The sequence below is a fragment of the Mycteria americana genome, chromosome 3 (assembly GCF_035582795.1).
Source record: "Mycteria americana isolate JAX WOST 10 ecotype Jacksonville Zoo and Gardens chromosome 3, USCA_MyAme_1.0, whole genome shotgun sequence".
Classification (NCBI taxonomy): domain Eukaryota; kingdom Metazoa; phylum Chordata; class Aves; order Ciconiiformes; family Ciconiidae; genus Mycteria; species Mycteria americana.
The window spans coordinates 16,869,389-16,888,575 of NC_134367.1; the positions used below are offsets into that span (position 1 = coordinate 16,869,389).

The window sequence follows — 19,187 nt, forward strand, 5'->3', positions numbered from 1 at the left end:
CTGGCTTTCATTATTTCTTGAGGATGCATATAGATCAGATATACATTATTTTGATGCTTGTCATTGCTCTTGTAAGTTCAAGTAGTAATGGTCTGGCTTTTGCATGCCCGCACTTGGTTAAACGGTGATGCTACAAAGCAATAAAAATGTGTCTTTTCACATTTGCCGGCAAGGTTCCGATCAACCAAATCCTGCATTCACTGTTTTCCATAGACAAGGGACGTGGGTTTGCTGTAGGGTGAGAGAAATAACCTCCTCCACCGAGTCCGGAAGAGCAGCTCCTGCCGCCCCGATGCGACCGTGGGGCAGCCCGCCGGGCCCGCACCGCCGGCGGCAGGACGGACGTGGCGCCGCGGGCTCCCGCCCGCCACGGAGCGGAGCCGCACACCCTGCGGCGCACGCGGCCGCGCCCGGTACCCCCGGCTCCACGGATGCCAACGCCCGGCAGCCTCTTCCACAGGCGCTTCTGGAACGTTAGAAGCGAACGGCCGGGGAAACCGGCAGCAGCTACGCTGTCTCGCTGCGAGCAGTGGCGCTGGCAAAGCTTGCTTTCCCTTGGGTTCGCTTCCTTCCCTGTGAGAGGGATTCGCTTCCTCCCTAAGCGAAGGAGGGGGCGAGAGCCGCCGTCACCCGGGCTGCCCCCGGCCCCGCGTACGAGCGGGGCCCGGCGGGCCCGGCCCCGCCCCGCGGGCCCGGCCGCCCTCCCGCCGGCCTCGGTCCCCGCCGCCGCGTGGAAGCAGCAGCGGGCCGGAAGCGAGCCGCCTTCCGCTTCCTCTCCGGCCGGGAAGAGGCGGGGAAGGCTGCGGCCATGCAGGTCTCCAGCCTCAACGAGGTGAAGATCTACAGCCTCAGCGCCGGCAGGAGCCTCCCGGAGGTGAGGGAGCGGCGGGGGAGCGCCGCCGGCCCGGCCCGGCCCGGCCTCCCCCGCAGCCGGGTCGCCGGGCCCCGGGGGGGGGCTGCCCGCCTGGCCCGGGGGCCGCTCGCCGGTCCCTGCAGCAGGAGGCTTTAAAAGCGTGTTGTGCGGTGCGGGCCTGAGCTCCAGCCCGGGCCAGAGCGGCTCACCGGGCTGCCCCTTCTCTCTGTGCGCTTGTGCTGAGGGTGGGCATCGCCAGCTAAAGCCAGCTAGAAGTATTTTTTAGACTAAAAATGCAGTTGGAATGCGTGCATCTCTGACTGTGGGTGTGTTATTCCACAGACCCTTAAAAAACACTGCTTTTTAAGTTTCCTTGATGCGGAATGGTTAAACTTGCCAGTCGACATCTTAAAATAATCAAGTGAAAAATAATTAATGGCCTACATTTCTTATACTTTCAAACTGGATAAACTTTAAGCAATTCTCTGGTTCCTTTATGTGTAACAAGCTCAAGACTGATTTACGTATTTTCTTACAGTGGCTTTCGGACAGGAAGAAAAGAGCTTTACAGAAGAAAGATGTGGGTGAGTTTTCCTGTCACAGGGTCCTCAGTAATACTCAGCTGCACATATACAACATGCAAGTCCAGAGGGAGATGTTTCACTAACCGATACAAGGAAGTTATGCATAGCTCATATTTTAAAAACTACAAAATTAAAGCTGTACATAGTTATGGTTAGAAGGCCATGCTTCAACTTTCTACACAGCTTTATATAAATAGAATATTACCAATATTGCTCTAAATTTCAGTCATTAAATATTGGGGTTGTAGATTGTACAGAAATGTGATGGATTAATTCCATGTATAGCTTATGATAAAGTCCAATTATAAACTCCTCTGTGTGTATTATGCTCATCTTAGAGTGCAGGAACATCATAATTTTAGCCTAAACTTGTTATCCCAAATAAAATATGGCTATTTACATACTATAAGAAGGGTTGCATAAAAACCTCAACCAACCAAAAATGCATAGAGTTAACAGGAGGATGGAAGGTATTATGCAACATGTTAGTTGTGTAAAATGTGTGACAAATATTTGCTATTACATTATATAATAATTTGTTACATAGTTACCACCTCAGAATAGGCATTTATTTTGCATGGAGGTAGCCTGCCTCTCAGGGTGAACAGACTGTATTAATCTGCTTAAAACATGTTAATTATGCTTAAAAGATCTTTATATTTTAAAAGACCTTAAAATATATTCCCTATATTCAATTAACTCAACATGCTTCCATAAGAAACCATTACAGTTTTTTGGGCTGATACAACAATGCTACCTTTAAAAAATTATTTTATTTTATTTTATTTCTTTATAGATATCCGTAGAAGAATTGAACTTATTCAAGACTTTGAAATGCCCACTGTTAGCACAAAGATTAAGGTATCAAGAGATGGACAGTATATTATGGCAGTTGGTGAGTTAACAAAGTGTTGCTGTGTAGCAGAAGCCAAAAGTGCTAGACAGTCTTGATTACAGAATGACGTAGTATTTCAGGTAGAATTGATAAGAGTTCATTTTAAAATGTAGCACTGAACAGAGTTTTGAAGCCTACTCTTAAGGTATGATAGAGTGGCTGTCTTGGTAGTGGTATTGTGAAACACTACTTTTTATAATACAGATGTTCTCAGAATCATAGAGTCATAGAATGGTTTGGGTTGGAAGGGACTTTTGAAGATCATCTAGTCCAACCCCTCTGGCACTGGGGGTTTATAATACAATTAAAAACTAAACTGTTTATAATACAGTTAAAAACTAAGTTGTTAATTATTTTTATTGTGTGTACATAAATTTGCTTTAAATAACTTCTGAACATCATTGTTTGAGTATTGTTTTAAAGGATGGAGGATAATGCTACATTTTGTAACTGTCAAAACAGGATCCAAACATGAATACTTTAGTAGGCATTAATAGCATAAGGAGACTTGGTCTGGAAGGTATTAAATTCTGTATAATGTATCTGGTAATCAGAAGAACCTGCATACAAGTAGGGTGCTTTCAGGCACCAAAGACAAAACCAGGCCATAAGGTTATGTTACTAAGAGGCTTGTTTTTCCCGTCACAGAGACTTTGGTAAGATCAGAATACTTACAGTTGAAATGTAGTAAAGCCTGTATCTGTAAGACATTATATTTAAAAAAAAATGCTTTAATGTTACCTTTTGTTTAATTTTTTTTATTAAAGATCAAATTGTTCTTTCAGGAACTTACAAACCAAGGATCCGCTGTTTCGATACCTATCAGTTATCCCAGAAATTTGAAAGGTGCTTAGATTCTGAAGGTTAGTATAAGCTATGGCTGTTAGTACAAGATAGCTTTCATATATAATTCAGGTTGGACTGAAGTAGAAATTCCCTCCCCTGTGCTGAGGGGACAGAAGGTACTTTGGGGGAACGCAAGAATCTAGAGTAAAACGTTACCTAGTCTTTATCTCTGATGTCTGTATTTTTCCCCTTTCCTCCTCCTTCAAAGTTCTTTCCTCTCTTGGAGCAGTGGGAGGAATCTAAGATTTACCTTGAGCCAGTAAGCACGGGGCTCGGAGTGAAATGTGGCTGAAGGCTGCACTCTGGCTGGGGAATGCTATGTGGGTGCAATGGCTGGGTAGCGGTCAGTTCTCCCTTCTTTCCTCTTCTGTGAAGCAGTAAGGTGGGAGTGGTTGGTGCACCATGGTTGCACCATTGTTACTAAAATGAGTTCTCACTGTTTTCCCAGTGGAGACCAAGCTCAGTGGGTGAGTTATAGGGTAAAGAGAATTCCCTGAGGATGGTGTTGGTTGGTTGGTCTGTTTTCTTGGAAGCGAGGTACTTAGGGATAGATGGTAACATGGCCAAGGCCCTAATTACACCTTGTTTGCTACTAATTTGGAGGGAGAACAACTATGGTGAGGAAAGCAAGGAGCCATCTAGACAATGGGAAAGGGAGAATCTGCTGGCAGTTAGACTAGGGGAGGAGGTCAGAGCTGCTGTGGCTCTGAGTTTTAGGATGCATAGATTTGGGGAATGGTGTGCGGGTTTTTTTTGTTTTGTTCGCTTTTTGTTAGAAGACTGGGATGTTAGAAGACCAGTGGCTGAAAACTGGGGTACAGGGGTGACCAAGGCAATGAGGGAATGAGCATAGCGTGGCAGAAGTCCTAAATCATTACAGAAGAATGAAACTGGTCTGTCATGTGTGTGAAAGTGATATGAAAAATAAAAACTGAGACCTACTGAAATAGGTCAGGAGGAGGGGTTAGAGCATGGTAGTGTTTCTTTACCCTGTGCCTCAGGACTACCAGGAGTCACGTAGGGTGAAGGGACAGTGCTACAACATAGTAAGAGGGGAGGTGATAGGGGTTCAGGGAGGCTGGAGAGAAGAAGGTATGGCAAGAGTGAGACCTGCTTTAAAAGAGTAGGAGTCATTGTAATAGTAAATGTTTGCTGGTAATTAGAGCTTAAAGTAAATTTTTTTGAACTGGCATCTTACTAGACTGCAAAAGTATGTTTAATTTGAAAAGTAGCATAGAGTCACTTCAGGTAACTTTAAATGAGCTACCTCATTTAAATGGAACCAATTTAGCTGAAGCAGCTACTCCCTCATGTTCCCAACCCCGCTCATTTAAAACTAGGCAAAGTTCAATATGTTGCAGTGTTCAACATAGTGGCTTTCAAATTTGTCATTTTTTTGAGCCTTAAAACTTTTTCTGTGGAAGTGCTGATCCCTTAGAAAAGTTACGTGTGCAGGTTTGTGCGTAGCATATCCGAACTCATGTCATTTTTTATCACCTTTGACGGATTACCAAAGGTCCACGGACCACACACTCACTGAAAACCATTTGATTAGACCTTCCCTGAGCCAATAAATACATGGTTGAGCATTGTGTTGAAGAACGTGTCAAGTATACAAGAATGATAAAAAGATTACAAGATGCTTCATATGTTTCTAAAGTTTTAGAAAACTACTTACTATTTTGCAAATAAAGTTACATAATTAAAGATTTTATCACAATGCCTGCATTATGCATTGACACCTGTGGGGAATACTTACATGACTAAAGGTTAGCATGAGTGTAAATGTTTTCAGGATTTATGCCAATGTTTGCAAATAAGTTTGCTTGCTTAGTTGACTTAAAATTCTCTTGCTCTCTCCTCTAGTGGTTACGTTTGAGATTTTATCAGATGATTACTCAAAGGTATGTTTAATGTTTTCAATGTATAAATGAAGAAATTGTTTAATATGTATATTAATGCATTTTCATATATAGTAAAGGCAGTCAACACAACTTTTGGAACAGAAAAGTTTTTTTAGAAAAGCAAACAGGATAAACATTTTTTGTACCTTCAAAATGTTGTTTTCTTTGTGTCTTTGTATTATAATTTGCCTTATCACTTCTAAAGTCTTTTGTCTCTAGTAGAGAAAAACTTCAAATAATGATCTGTCCTACAAACAAAATAATGTGAAAAATGGAATTAGTTATTCTTTCTAGGATAGCATTTAGTCACAATCCCTTGTGACGAGTGATACACAGATACACCATTTTTGAGAGGTGGGATAGCTACAGATAAGTTGATAAGTTGATAGCCTGATTTGTCAGCATTATTGTAGCCATGATGATTATAAGCATATGAATGAGGCAAAAGTTGTGGAGAGAACTAATGTCTTTTTTTTTTTTTTTTTTTTTTTTTTTTCCATGAAGTGCTGTACCTGGAGGAAACAGTTGAGTTTTTAGGACCATCAGCTCTTTTTCAGGCCCAATACAGTTACCACTTCTAATTCTGTTTAACACCTAGAAAAGTGTTTATGTGCTTGAAAGCTCATCTGTTTTCTCCAGCTGCAGCAGTTGGTGTAATAAAAGATGTTACCTCTTTCTGTAGACTTTGCTTTGCTGATTCATCAAGGTGTTACATTCCAAATTAAATACGAAATTTAAGGATATAATTTTGCTGATTTCATTAGGACAAGCCTTTTTTTCTTTTTTTTTTCTTTTTTTTTTAGTTAAATGTTTATTTTAATACTTTTTTTTTCTGAGAAGAAACCTTAGCATTTCCGGTACAGGTTTGTTTTAATAAATGTTGCTGTTTGATCAGCAACATTATCACCTGGCCTTCTAGCTTTAGTCTTTTCAAAATTTTTCCTCTGTGAGATTTCCAAGAATGCGCATGAATTAGCTACTGAAGCTTCTGAAGTAGCAGAAGAAGGTGACTGATACAGTACAGTAGCCTCCCACTCGTCTGTCTGTGGGAGAATGTTTCTGGTTGTACAGACCAAACAGTTACTTGGGAGACTGAGGAACACATTGTGTTCGCAAATACATTCTGACTGGTTATGAACAGTAAGGCTTGCGTGTGTTTTCAACTGAAATTGGTACTGTATTTCAGACTGAAGCCCTACTTTCACAACGTAATACAACCTTATTTTAAATTTTATTTTCCTAAAACTTACCAAAACATTAGAAAGAAAACTAATTTCAGGTAGCTATCATAATGTTTTGAACATGTTAGAAAGAGGGAACTATATTTGAGAAATTACACTTGAAATGCTTAGAATCATAAAAATATTGATTGGAAGGTGACCTTCAGATGTCATTTAATGTTTGAACAGGACTGTCAAAAACTGCAAGCTTGGAGGTTCCACAAATTCACTGAGTAAATTGTTGCAATGCTGCACTACCTCGTTATAAAGAATTTTCCCTTTCTGTCAGACCTGCCCAGGAAAATCTGAAATTTTCACTGTTGCTACTGCAAAGAGTTTGACTCTTGTCATTTTTGTAACTGCACTTCAGTTGCTGGCTGCTATTACATTGTCCTACAGAGTGCTCTTTGCCTGACTAATCAAGTGAAGATTCTTCCAACCTTTCTTTGTACGTTTTGTGTCCTGCCCCTTGTCTGTCTTGGTAGCCCTCTTGATGCTGTCAACATCCCTCTTGAATTGGGTGGCCCAACACTAGATGCGCTGACTCATGCTTTAGTAGCACAGGGAAAATAGCTTCTCTCCAGTCTGCTCCTGCTGTCCTTGTATGGTCGCCTTTTGAGGCTTATTTGCATTTTCACAGTGAGAGCACGCTGTTGGCTTTCATTCATACTGGTATCCATAAGGCCAGTTACACTTCTGTGTTCTCTTAAGTTTTAGACTTAAAAGTTTTAGACTTGGACTAAGTTTCAGACTTAGAAGAGAGTGATATCTTTCTTCCCACAGCCTTTTGCAAAAAGACACATTTCCACTTAGTATTTTTGCCACACACTGGTGTCTATGCTTTTGCTACCCTGAGGTTGTAGTGACTGAAATTAAGTTAGTATGAAGGAAAGACAAACATGATTTACAGTGAGTTGTATCCACTGCTAATGAAAGAGGACACAAATATCTTCAAGTCCAATATTGTAGAAATTTATCTTAAAATAGAAAATTATTAGAGGTAAGGCAATCATTAGCAGAATATTTGGTTGCTTTTGGCAGCTATCAAAAACTTTCTAAAATCTTTTTGGAGTTAGACTGGGTGAGAAGAAAATTCACTTTTCTCATTGAAAGCAAACTGCATCTTCTCTCTTCCTGGTAACAGGTTTTTGATGGCTTACTGGTAGTGAACTAAGAGAATGTGATACTGATTTTTAAATTAATTACGGTTTAATTTTGTGTTCTTCTCATTGTTTATTTAGCTTCTGTACTGCATGAAGATGCAGTCATTTCTTCCTTTACAGTGATGACAGAGAAAAGATTTTATCTGGGCATTATTTCAAACAGATAAGTAGAGAGCTTTGCTTGTTGTAAACTACCAGTTAAAAGCATAAAGTCATTAGGCACACAAAGGATTGATTGGGATGTATATGAACAACATCATTGTATAACATCAACTGTGCAGTTGCATCTGTAATCTCATATGAAATCGTAGTTACACTTCTGAAAGATGATACTCTACTTGGTCTTGGACCAAGGTGAGCGAGTCCATGAATAAAAGTTGAAACACTAGGGTTTCTGATATCAGAAAAAGCATAAGTAAGGGGGGGGACTTAGTGATAAACAGGCATGAAGTACTAGCTCAGGTCAGTACTATCTCCATGTTTCATAAGGGAAGAATACACAGATATATAAATAAAGATGACAGATTCAAAATAACTTTTGTACATAGCTTTTCCTGAGCTTGTCATCCTTATATGCATTGCTAACAATGTAGTCCAGCAGTAGGAAATTTAAAATCTTCATTATCTACTACTTTTAGAAGATGCATGGACTATACATATTCTAAACTAAGCTAGCACTTTCCTAATCCAAGCTAAATAGGGATGAGGCTCAGAGTCGAGAGTTAGCCTGTGATTATCCATATCACTTAATTGTTTGCATGCATCGTGGCATGAGTTTGGGCCAGGCCAACTGTTCCTCCATCACCCAGTGCCTGGGCATGGTTTGAGGTACAGCATGAGTGTAATGGATGGTGTGGATGATACTGTCTCTGTTTGGAGTGGGAAGAATTCCTTCATATGGACGTGAATTGTGCCACGTTAACTTGCCACCAGGACTATAGGGGCAGGTTCTGGCTTATTTTATTTACTGGTATAGATCTAGCCTTCTAGTAATGCCTCCCTGTGGGCTCTTCCAGGACCGGGATGTTTGTCTAAGTTTCAGAAAGGAACAATGTGCTTTTTCAGTTGGCAAACAACAAAAAATGCACAAATGTTGTCGGTGTCATTTATTGGAGTGTTGTTGTGCATCAGGGTGTGTAGTACATGTGCTTAGCACCTATGAACATATTGGTGTCTGCATGGCATTGTACCTGGAAGAAGTTACTAACTCTGGTGTCTGAAAGAAGTACAGGTGTTACTTTTGGTGCAGTGTAACACCAAGATGACTATACTGCTTCGGGTTGCAGAGTCGCTTTCAGGGTATTGCATATACTCTTGTGAATATTCATTTAATCTTTATTAATAAAGCGCTTTGCTGTGGCTAGTGAAAATGATGAAGCACTAGTCGATTCTATCATTTTAGTAGAAATGGTTTAAATGGGTTGTGATAAACCTGTGTGAGCTTGAAAAAAATCACTGGAGTTTATGCTGTAAGACAAGTTGAGGAGATTGTTGTCTGCTTCTGTATGTTTCAGTTCTTTCTATTTTATTTTCAGATTGTCTTCTTGCAGTGTGACAGATTTGTAGAGTTTCATTCGCAACATGGCCATTACTACAGGACAAGAATACCAAAATTTGGTAGAGATTTCTCCTACCACTATCCATCGTGTGACCTGTATTTTGTAGGAGCAAGGTATTGATTAAGTGGATTATTTTGCTTCACTTTTGTTAGCAATGTTTTCCAAGAAAAAAAATAATATTAATATACCAGAAAAGTTAAAAATTAGAATAAGTGGCAATTCCTTCCAAATTAATAATGGATACAGTTTGTGAAGAGTGGAAAATGTGGGAAGACTAAGATTAATTCAGTTTCCTGTACTGTTTTAAGACTTTTTTTTTTCTTTGATTCTTAAACCAGGTACATCATGTATTTGCAAATTTGTTACAGAAATTGCAATTCAGTGTACTGTTTTCAAAAGTGATTAGCATCTAAGTAAGGAAAATTAAATAACTTTTTCTGTCCTGGTTGGTGTTTTGTTGCTGTTAAAGTGTGAGTCAAATCACATAAAATAATTAATTAGAGTTTGTGAGAAGACATAGTAAAAATAAAACGAGGTCTTTAGGGTTTCAAACAAAATAAGTAGCAATTCAAGATGTAACGTAAGTCATAGGGAATTAAAAGATCTTAAGAAAGGAATTAATGCATCTTTTCCCTGGAAAAAGAGTAATTGGTAGGATATTGCAGTGTTATAAATATCTTTGGTGAACATGCACGTTCTTCTCTGTATTTTTAACACTGAAGGATAGATGTGTCTTACATTTTAGAATGTGAAGTCTGAAAATTGAGTATTTGGTAAAACTAAGCTGTCAGCAAGAATCTTTGTAACTCCTCCTAACTTATAACAGCATTTTTCAGTATTTGTAGGAGAAAGGAGTAATTCTGGATTTTTCCTTTGTAGTTCTGAAGTATACAGGCTAAACCTGGAACAAGGAAGGTTTCTCAACTCCCTGCAAACTGATGCTTCGTAAGTTATCTGTAATGTATGACGGCTATCTGTCTTCTTTCCACCAGGTGGAAGCAAACTACTAGCATGCTCACCATCAGTACTGTATCTGAATACTGCCCAAATGCATTGTAGAGTTGAAAAGGAACATATGCTGAGTCTGAGCCTCATTTTATTTTATGTTCTGTAATTCTTTGTTCTAGTTTTTATGTTTTAATTGAGTTTTCTTTGTGGATATTTTAAAATTGCTTAATATAGTCTTGTAGTAGGTATTATATAACTTGATCTTAAGAGCATTTCATTAAAACTTTGCCATTATTGCTCAATTTAGCCATCATATAGAGATCTCCCCACAGGGTATGTACTTTCCCAGGCATGTCTTTGTCCTTCTGCTCTTGGAGTAGCCCAAAGAGAATTTTTATATCTCCAGCGTGTGTCTGATTCTTTTGAAAACCCTACCAGAGCAGGAGCTGGGCTTCTTTTATGTGGGGAGAGGCAGATGAGAAGAACAGACTTGACTAGGTAAAGCAGCTAGTTGGTGGGCAACAGCTGGTGCTCAGTGGGTAGGATAGTTTAATGGACGAAGGAATATTTGGGCAGGTATAATTACAGAAACTGAGCAGTAGTAAAAAAAAAACCCGGGAAAATCCTGGAGTGGGAATGCTAAGGGTCTTGTGTAAAATCTGAATTAGGGAGATGAGACTTGAAGTTGTGAGAAGGTTGTGAGGGCAGGGGAACTGGATGAGTTATAGAATTAAGAGGTGGAGGGCTTTGAATGGAAGAAGTTGGAAACTGCCAGGATGAGTGGTGTAAAGTGAAATATTTGTACTTTGGAAGAATTGTTGGAGAAATACAGGGCTCCTGGGTGCCCTGTTGAGAAACAGGATACTTGGGGGAGGGAAAGGAAGACAGGCCATTCATCAGAATATGTTGGAGATATAAGCTTCAGAACATAAGTAATCAGGAACACTTTTTGACATAATTGAGTTGTTTAAGAATATAGTAGAGCAGAGTGATAAGGAAAGGCGTGGTGGGTATGGGCAGAGAAACAGAATCATTCAGGTTGGAAAGAACCTCAGGGCCCAGCCTCCTGCTCAAGGCATGGTCACACTGAATTTGGATGAATTTTCCCAGGGGGTCTTGAAAACTCTAAGGATGGAAATTCCACAGCCTCTATGGGCGTCCCGTTCCAGTTCTTAATTATCTGCACGGCATAAAAATATTATCCTTACATCTGTTACTTGAACCTTAACCTGTTTCAAGTAATCAATCAACGCTGTCTCTGATGGCTCCAAATTCTTGATAAGCTCCTCTTAAGTATGGGAAGCTGCTATTAGGTGGCCGTCCGTCCCTCCCTCCAGCTTTTGCTTTTCCAGGCTGAGCAATAGTGTACATGATTACAGAAATGTTTTTAGTTGTTCATGTGTTAAATTATTCTGAGGTCATTAAACTTGCTCCTTTTTCTGTTTTAGAGAGAGTAATGTCTGTGACATAAATCCTGTACACTTCTTGTTTGCTATGGGGACAGCTGAGGTAAATGTTTGGATTCCTTTTATAAAAAGGGCAGTAGTGTTTGTTTATTTTTTTATATTAGTTTGCATGAGGATAAGAAGAAATGACAGGAACCTAACTAATTAATTTGATTTCATTTGCTATGTTAAGTATAGATCTATTAAACAAGATGACTTTTTAGAGCATAGTGTAGATATAATTTCTGAGTTACCTTGGTTGCTGAAATGCTTGAGATTTTGCAGATGGGAGAAAAATAATGTTATGTTGCTTTACAGTATAGCCATCTGTAGAAATCAGCTAACATGTATACCCTATTAATCTTTGGAAATGTAGTGTTAATGATTTTCATTCAGATTACATTTTTTAAAAGTATAAATGAAATGTTAGAACATTATTCTCATTATTAGAACAACTCATGTCAACCTAGGAAATTTGATTAATTATTCATAGATGAAATAATTAATAATTTTATTTAAACATTTTCAGAATACCAGACATGTGTTGCATAAGCTTGAAATGTATTTTCTAAACTGTTTAGGGTAAAGTGGAATGCTGGGATCCTAGAACTAGAAATCGAGTTGGGCTGTTGGACTGTGCTTTAAGCAGTGTGACAGCAGACACAGAGTGAGTAAAAACTACCTTTTCGAAGTGTGTTCTTCTGTTTTTTCAGAAATTTTGGTTTTAGAAACAAATCCCACTTTGCATTAAAATGACCTGCCTGTGGTCTTCTCATTGCTAGCGTGAATAAAGGGTTTTCTCAGTCACAGAGGAGTCTCTTAGTTATTGATCTTGAGTAGTAGGGGCTAATTTTCTATACAACCGCAAGTTGTGAATGTAAACATACAGCTCTTTGAAGTAGTATTTCTGAGTGATATCTGTAAATTAATTTACATTAATTATCTTAGCTATTTTTTAGCATTGAAAAAGTTATTTGCAGCCTTTATTGAAAGAATGTCTGACTATAAGCATTGTGCTTTGCAGGATAGATGGTTTACCATCCATTTCAGCACTGAAATTTGATGGAGCTTTGAATATGGCTGTTGGAACATCTACTGGGCAGGTAGACTTAACTTCATCTACATCAGTTCTTAGGAGATCCTGTTCTTGCAATTGCCAGTCCAGGTCTATCATACATTGAGTGCACTTATTGTAATGTAAATATACATTAATAAATGTATTTATAAGAGCATAAATTACATGCATAGAGTAGCAATAGTCATTCTTAAACTGCAGATTAATTTTGTCAAATAGCCTGGCTCTTCAGAATACTGTCAGGACCACTTAAAATCATCACAACCTAAGTACTATATAACTTCAAATTCTGCAGTTTTCTTATGACTTAAGAGTCAAGTATGCGGGGAAGTTGCTGCTTTTTGAGACTATCAGTACTATCTCAGTGCAACATATATGCTGTCCCTTATCTTGATGGTGGCTAACGAAGCAGAAGTGATTGTCTTTCAACTATTGTTTTTACTGCCTTATCTTTCTGTTAGGGATCATTTAGATTCATTTATTCATTGTTACCATCATACTTGTAAAGTGGAGTATGGGGATTTTTTTCTGCCTTCATCAGGATTTTGGTGGGTTTAGAAAACGGTAGCTTGTTCAAGAGCAGATATGTATGTAGGAGTTGTATTTGTGATAATGTTAGTACACATCAGGCAAGTTTTATTGGAGATTATATTTTTTTATTAAACAAACTGATAATATTTTTTTCCCCAAAATTATTAGTAGTCACACTTTGCGCATGAAACATTTAAGGTCTTTCTCAAGTTCCATAGGAAACTTTGGAGATAAAAATGCAGGTTTCTGGGAGACAGGGCCTGTACTCTCTGCTTTCCTTAAAATAAAAAATTACATTCTGTGGTGTTTCACTTAGTAAAAGTGATACTTACTGAATATGGAAGGGAGTCTGAAAATTTAACTCTTGTAAGAACAGCACAAGAATCTGAAAGTGAAATATTAGTAATTAAGAAATACTAAGAGCCTTGAAAACGGCTTATTTTCTCAATAGAAATTAAAAATACTTTAGAAAGATGGTGAGCTCTTAAATTTTCTCTTAATTTTTCTAGACTGAAGCATTCTGAGGTTAAAATATATTGTCAGAGTAAACTGGGCTCACTTAATAAGCTGTTTTCAGAATTTAAAATAATTTCTTTTACGTAAATCCTGTCCATGTATTTAGTAAAAAAATCTCAAGTTTAGTTAAGTCTTTAGTGAAGATCTGGTGTGCATGACTTCCTCTTGATCTTACAATATTGTAAATTTAATCTGTCTCTTATTCTTCAAGGTTTTATTATATGATCTCCGGTCTAGTAATCCATTAATAGTCAAAGATCACCACTATGGCCTGCCTATTAAGTCAATTCAGTTTCAGCGTCAGTTGGATTTAATTATCTCTGCGGATTCTCGAATCATAAAAATGTGGAACAAAGATACAGTAAGTGTTTTTTATGTTGCTGCATTCACATTTTTTAATTTTTCTTTTCTTTTTTTTTTTCATGCAGCTTGAATAATAAAGCTGAAATTCAGTGTAGGAAGTTGGGCTTTTAGTGTGTCCTAATTTATATAGTGTTTTGTCCTGTCTGATTAAATAAACCAGCACTTGGGAAGGTATTCAACAGCCTGTCAGGTTTAAAGATATCGTCTTAGGTATTTTTCTAGCTGTTTGTACATGTCTGCCTAAGATGCTTCTTTCAGTAGAAGGATTTAAACATAAAAAGTAGTATCTTAGCCATTGCCCTGGTTTGTGTATTTCTCACAGTGTGCTTGAACACATGCAGTTAGGTTTTTCATCAGACAAAACATGGTCGTTCCAGTTCCCTACTCAAAGAAGGGCTAACTTCAAAGGTAGATCAGTTAGTTTATGACCTATTAAAATCAGGTACTGCTTATTTTCACAGAAACCTATTTGGATATTGAAGCAGATACTATGTCTAGAACCAAATAAGAATGTGTACTATGCTGTATTAATAGATGATGTTGCAATAGGCAGCATCTCTGTCTCTGCCTTTTGCTCCTCTAAGTGAAGTTAGAAGTTAGTTTTGAATCTCTAAGTTTCATAAGACTTTCTTTCATTATATTATGCTGTTGTTTTTCTTATCTTTCCGTCAATGCAGCTTGCACAAAATATGTTACCCCATAGATTCATAGTAATACTATTGTAGCTTGGTTCAGTTTGAGGGGCTATCTTTATTAATTGTATTCCTTCTAAAAAACATGCTCCATCTATGCTTTTCTAGCTTTATAATGAAACATATCAAGAGCAGTTATAGTAGTTTAGAGGCACTTTTTTCTATTTCAGGCAGTCATTTCTCTATTGTGCTTCTTCATGAACTTTCAGCAGCCTCTTTTATTTTTTTGTGATTGCAAGCAGTTTTTTGTAAGCTCCTCTGCAGTTACTTTTTATTGTTTAAAAGAGCAAATAAATTATTGCTTATTATTTAAAACATCTGCAGTGGCCTTTCTCCATTTTTCCTAGGTATATATATTTCCCTCATTGAGAATGAAACACTAAGGTTTGTCAGGTGGCCTCTGCAGTGTGAAAAGGGAGGGTTTCTTAGTGCTGGAAGGCAAAGGTAGCTTTGGACTCTGTCCTAGAGTATGTTCCCGCTGGCTCCACCTCTCCCAGATGTTGGTTCCTGACTATCTCTGGCTGGAAACCAGCTGCAGAGGCAGACTGCGGGGTGGAGAGCATATGGCTTTGATACCAGAATAGCCCCATGCTGAGACGTGCCTTGGGGTGGGGAGCATGAGGCTTTTGTCTGCTAGGACCGGGGTGGGGGAGGACTCTTATTAATCATCTGGGAGAGACCAGAGGTGGGTGGGGTAACAGCATGTAACTGGGAGGGAAAAGAAGGGCCCAGAAAGGTAGGTGGGATTGCTGCAGGGAAAGAAAAAAGAGGAATAGGATCAAAATTTGCTCTGTTCCTGTCCCTCATTTAGAACTGTGTAGGCATGTACTCTCATGCTTCAGATTCTGTGGCCCAGTTCTTAGAGGCTCTTCCTTTACTGGCTGTCTTGTGTGTTGGCTTATAAGAGCACCTGTATTTTGTCTGGGTTTTTCAGACTCTGTTCCAATTCTTTTTTTTTTTTTTTTTTTGAGAATGCTGTTTCCTTCTTTTACCTTTTTCTTAAATAACCTGTATAACTTCAATTCTGATCTAAGCTAGATACCACTGGATGCTTTTACTACTTTTATGTTTAGACCTCTTTAATACTGAGTTTATGAATTACAGATAAAGTGCTGAGCTATATTTCATTTTATGTAGACATGAGCAAGGTGGAGGAACCAAGCTCTGGAATCAAATTCCACTCCCAATCCATCATTTCAGCTAATGATGCTTACCAAAATAAAATTATTTAAAACTACCACATTCAGACTTGAACAAAAGGAGGGTTACAGGGGCAATGTGCCAGGAACTTGTGGACCTCAGCCCCCTTTTGCATAAAATAAAGCAGATCTGACACCCATACTTTCAACACAGAAGTGTGAGCTGAGAAATCAGAAGTGCCACTGTACATTGCTGTGTCTTCAATAACCAGTAGGCTACAATTCCTTATAAGAGATCGGATCGGAGACAAAATACAATATTGAGTTCCTTGTGTTATGTTCAAATACTTTAATAACATTTTATTGTTCTGCAAAATCTGTTCCATCTTTATTCCATCATATTTCTTAGCTTCTGTAATGGCTATTCTTAATGTTTAGATTTACTACATTTAATTATATTGTTTGGAGTTCTTTATAATATATTTTATTCCTACAATTTCAGGGGAAGATATTTACTTCAATGGAGCCAGAATTTGAAATCAATGATGTCTGCCTGTATCCAAATTCAGGTATGTTAGATATATTAATGTCTTAGTAAGTTCAAAAGGGAAAGCTTGTGTTAACCCAAGCTGTGGTCTTTTTTTTCTGTTTAGGTGATATGAATTAGGTCCACTTTCCTCCTTATGACAGAGCTAGGAAAAAATGGTTACTTGTCAGTTAGTGTCATTGTTTCCTCTGCATCTGTATTAAATCGGAGCCTCTTTGCAGTTAGGAGCTGCTGTGCTGTCTATTGAGTGATTGACCTCTTTTGCCCTTTCAAATATCTGAAGTGTTTCATTTCATAAGAATAGGAATTTTGGCCTTTTGTCTTGGCTAAGTCCCAGATGAATTAGAGCTTGCTTTCTAGAGCTAAGAAAAATCTCTTTACAGCAAGTTTACAAATTTTTACAAGTGTTTACAACTATTCGATCTTTCCTCATTTTAGATATAGCACTTACTGTGCCCTATCTGAGGTCGAATGCTTTGATTTTAAGTGTAGATTCCCAAGTGCACAGATTTGCGCGCTTTTTGTGACTATTTTCAGGTTTGCTGTGTCTCATAATGTTATGTTTAGAGGTCAAAACTGAGGGTCACTTTTAACCAAAGTTTCCAGATCCTACCTTAGGAGTAAAAATACTTCACAAAATGGTGCTTGTATGTGCACATGTGCTTTGGTTGTACCTCAGATTGCAACTGGCCTTAATTTTTCCTGCTTGATCTAGTTAAGAACTAAGCAACTCAGTATGTGACACAGACGTCCTTTTTAGAAAGTAGTACTGAAAAAGGTGAAATAAAAATTAGGGCCACTAGGATGGCACAGGATGGCACTTGATCCAGAGAATGCCTATGTTGCAAACTCTGCTATTATCTTCATTTTAGAGAGAGGTCGCAGTGAAGACAGAGCGACTTGGACTTTGATTCATACTAGCAGCTCAAATTCATGACTGTAGATAAGTGACTTTGAGATTTCTAACGAGTTAAAACTTATCTTGTCTTTTCTGCCAACTTCAGTTAAGAATGTGTCCTTTTTTTTTTTTTTTTTTTTTGTAAGATGAGCACTTAAATACTGATCCCTACTGAAATGGTGGGCATTTTTGACCTTATACAGCAGCAAAATTGTAATGGTCTGCAGGACCTTGCTGATGAAAATATTAACTCACTTCCATGCTGCTCAGGTTTAGTCCCCTCTGAAACACACTGGTGTTTCACTACTTAGGAATTGGGCTAGGTTTTTCTGAGCCCTCAAAAAGGCATCAATAGAATTTTTATTTGTGTTCCGTATATTTGATTTTCCCAGATCAAAGTGCCAGAAATAATGTAAGCAAAGAATTGAAGCCTGCCAAAACAGGGACTTTATGGCATGGTGCTGAGGGTGCATCTCATGTGCCCTGGTTGTATGTGTGAGTTCCTTTTGGGATGTTTGAGAATAACTGTATGGTAAAAGCGTGGACTGTACAACATGGAAGTAGACAAACCTAGTTTTCTCTCATCCATAGTGGCTCTAGAGAGATGTTGTTGGAGTGAACTGTCTTTAGCATTTCATCCAGGTTTCACCTTTGAGCTTATTGATTTTATCCAAAAGAGAACTCAGGAGTGAATTAACATCCATACAGCATTGATAATGAAGGGCTCATGACAGGGAGTGAAACAAAAGTTATTTGACAATGTTGAATCTTAGCATAATTTAGGTTGGAAGGGACCTCTGGGCATTGTATGTTTCCTGCTCAAGGCAGGGCCAAACTTGAAGTTAGATCCAACTTCAAAGTCTGATCAGGTAGCTCAGGTCATAACCAGTCAAGTTTGACTATCTACACGGATGGACACTACTTAACTATGGATGCTCCATAGCCTCTGTGGTATGTAGACATGCCTCAAGTGCTTTTGCAGAAATGATTTTCATGAGACTCTGCAGGAAGAATGTTGTAGCACGAAGAGTTGAATGCACATATCTCCCTAATGTTGCTTATTGGACATTACTTTTTCATGTGTCTGGGATCAAGATTGTGCATTCCAGTCCTGTGTCCCACGTCTCCTCCTTAAGTCAGTTCTGCTTTGCTTATTGTTCTTTCTTCGACCATGTCTGTTAGGGGAGCAGGTTGATGTCTTTTGGTAACAACTGTTGTGAGATGAAAACTAGGTTCTATTTTATAATCATATGGAAGACGGGGGTAAAACTAGAACATGTTGCAGTGAAAATTAAGAGACTTAAGAGGTGGTGCATTGCATGTTTGTCATAAATACTGTTGCTGGAGAATTTAAGATGCCTAGCACCACCTCATGCTCATTCGGAATTTCAAGAATAATTATGTTTGAACATCTGAAAATAAGGAAATACTTCCAGTGATAGGAACTTGCAGTTGTTGAGAGCCGGAAATACAATATAATTTAAGTACCAGTATGGCTATGGCTCAGTACTGTCACTGGTGCCCCAGCATTCTCAGAGCACCCCTGGATGTTCGTGAACCCAGCATGGCACGGGACGCCCAAGAGATACTTGCCTAGCTTGTGCTCTTAACAGTTCGTGTGACACTGCTGCTCAGAAAGCCCATATGCTACTCCTTCCCTTATGCTCTTATATTCGCTTGAAACAGCTTTGCAGGTCGTCATTGCATGGAAGGAAACACTTTCATATTTTATTTCACTGATGGGGGTCAAAATTCAGAATTTGTTTCATACACTTGCATGTTTTGTTCCAAATTGAAGAGAACAATTTCAGAAATGTCATGAACCAGAAGTCATTGAATCTACATTTAGAACGCTTTTATTTGGGGAAAATTGTTGTCTAGTATGTTTAGACATTTTACTTTTCCATTTTATATTTATAATTTTATTACAGTAGTTGTAATAATCAAGTTTTGTTTTAAAATCACAGAAGGTAGCTGATACTTTGTATTAGTTGCAGCCCTGTTTTACA

General features: G+C 38.5%; 1 protein-coding gene across 1 annotated transcript in view; it reads left to right on the forward strand.

The window, feature by feature from the left end:
* The first annotated feature begins 724 nt into the window (after positions 1–724).
* The window catches only part of NOL10 (nucleolar protein 10), a 56,071-nt gene continuing 37,608 nt past the window's right edge, over positions 725–19,187 (forward strand). Inside the window, exons 1-12 of the mRNA XM_075497954.1 lie at positions 725–874; positions 1,392–1,437; positions 2,234–2,332; positions 3,118–3,195; positions 5,045–5,082; positions 9,001–9,137; positions 9,904–9,969; positions 11,421–11,481; positions 11,999–12,084; positions 12,442–12,520; positions 13,751–13,900; positions 16,236–16,302. Of these exons, the coding sequence (XP_075354069.1) occupies positions 809–874; positions 1,392–1,437; positions 2,234–2,332; positions 3,118–3,195; positions 5,045–5,082; positions 9,001–9,137; positions 9,904–9,969; positions 11,421–11,481; positions 11,999–12,084; positions 12,442–12,520; positions 13,751–13,900; positions 16,236–16,302 (973 nt within the window). The 5' untranslated portion in view covers positions 725–808. The remainder of the gene's footprint in view (positions 875–1,391; positions 1,438–2,233; positions 2,333–3,117; positions 3,196–5,044; positions 5,083–9,000; positions 9,138–9,903; positions 9,970–11,420; positions 11,482–11,998; positions 12,085–12,441; positions 12,521–13,750; positions 13,901–16,235; positions 16,303–19,187) is intronic.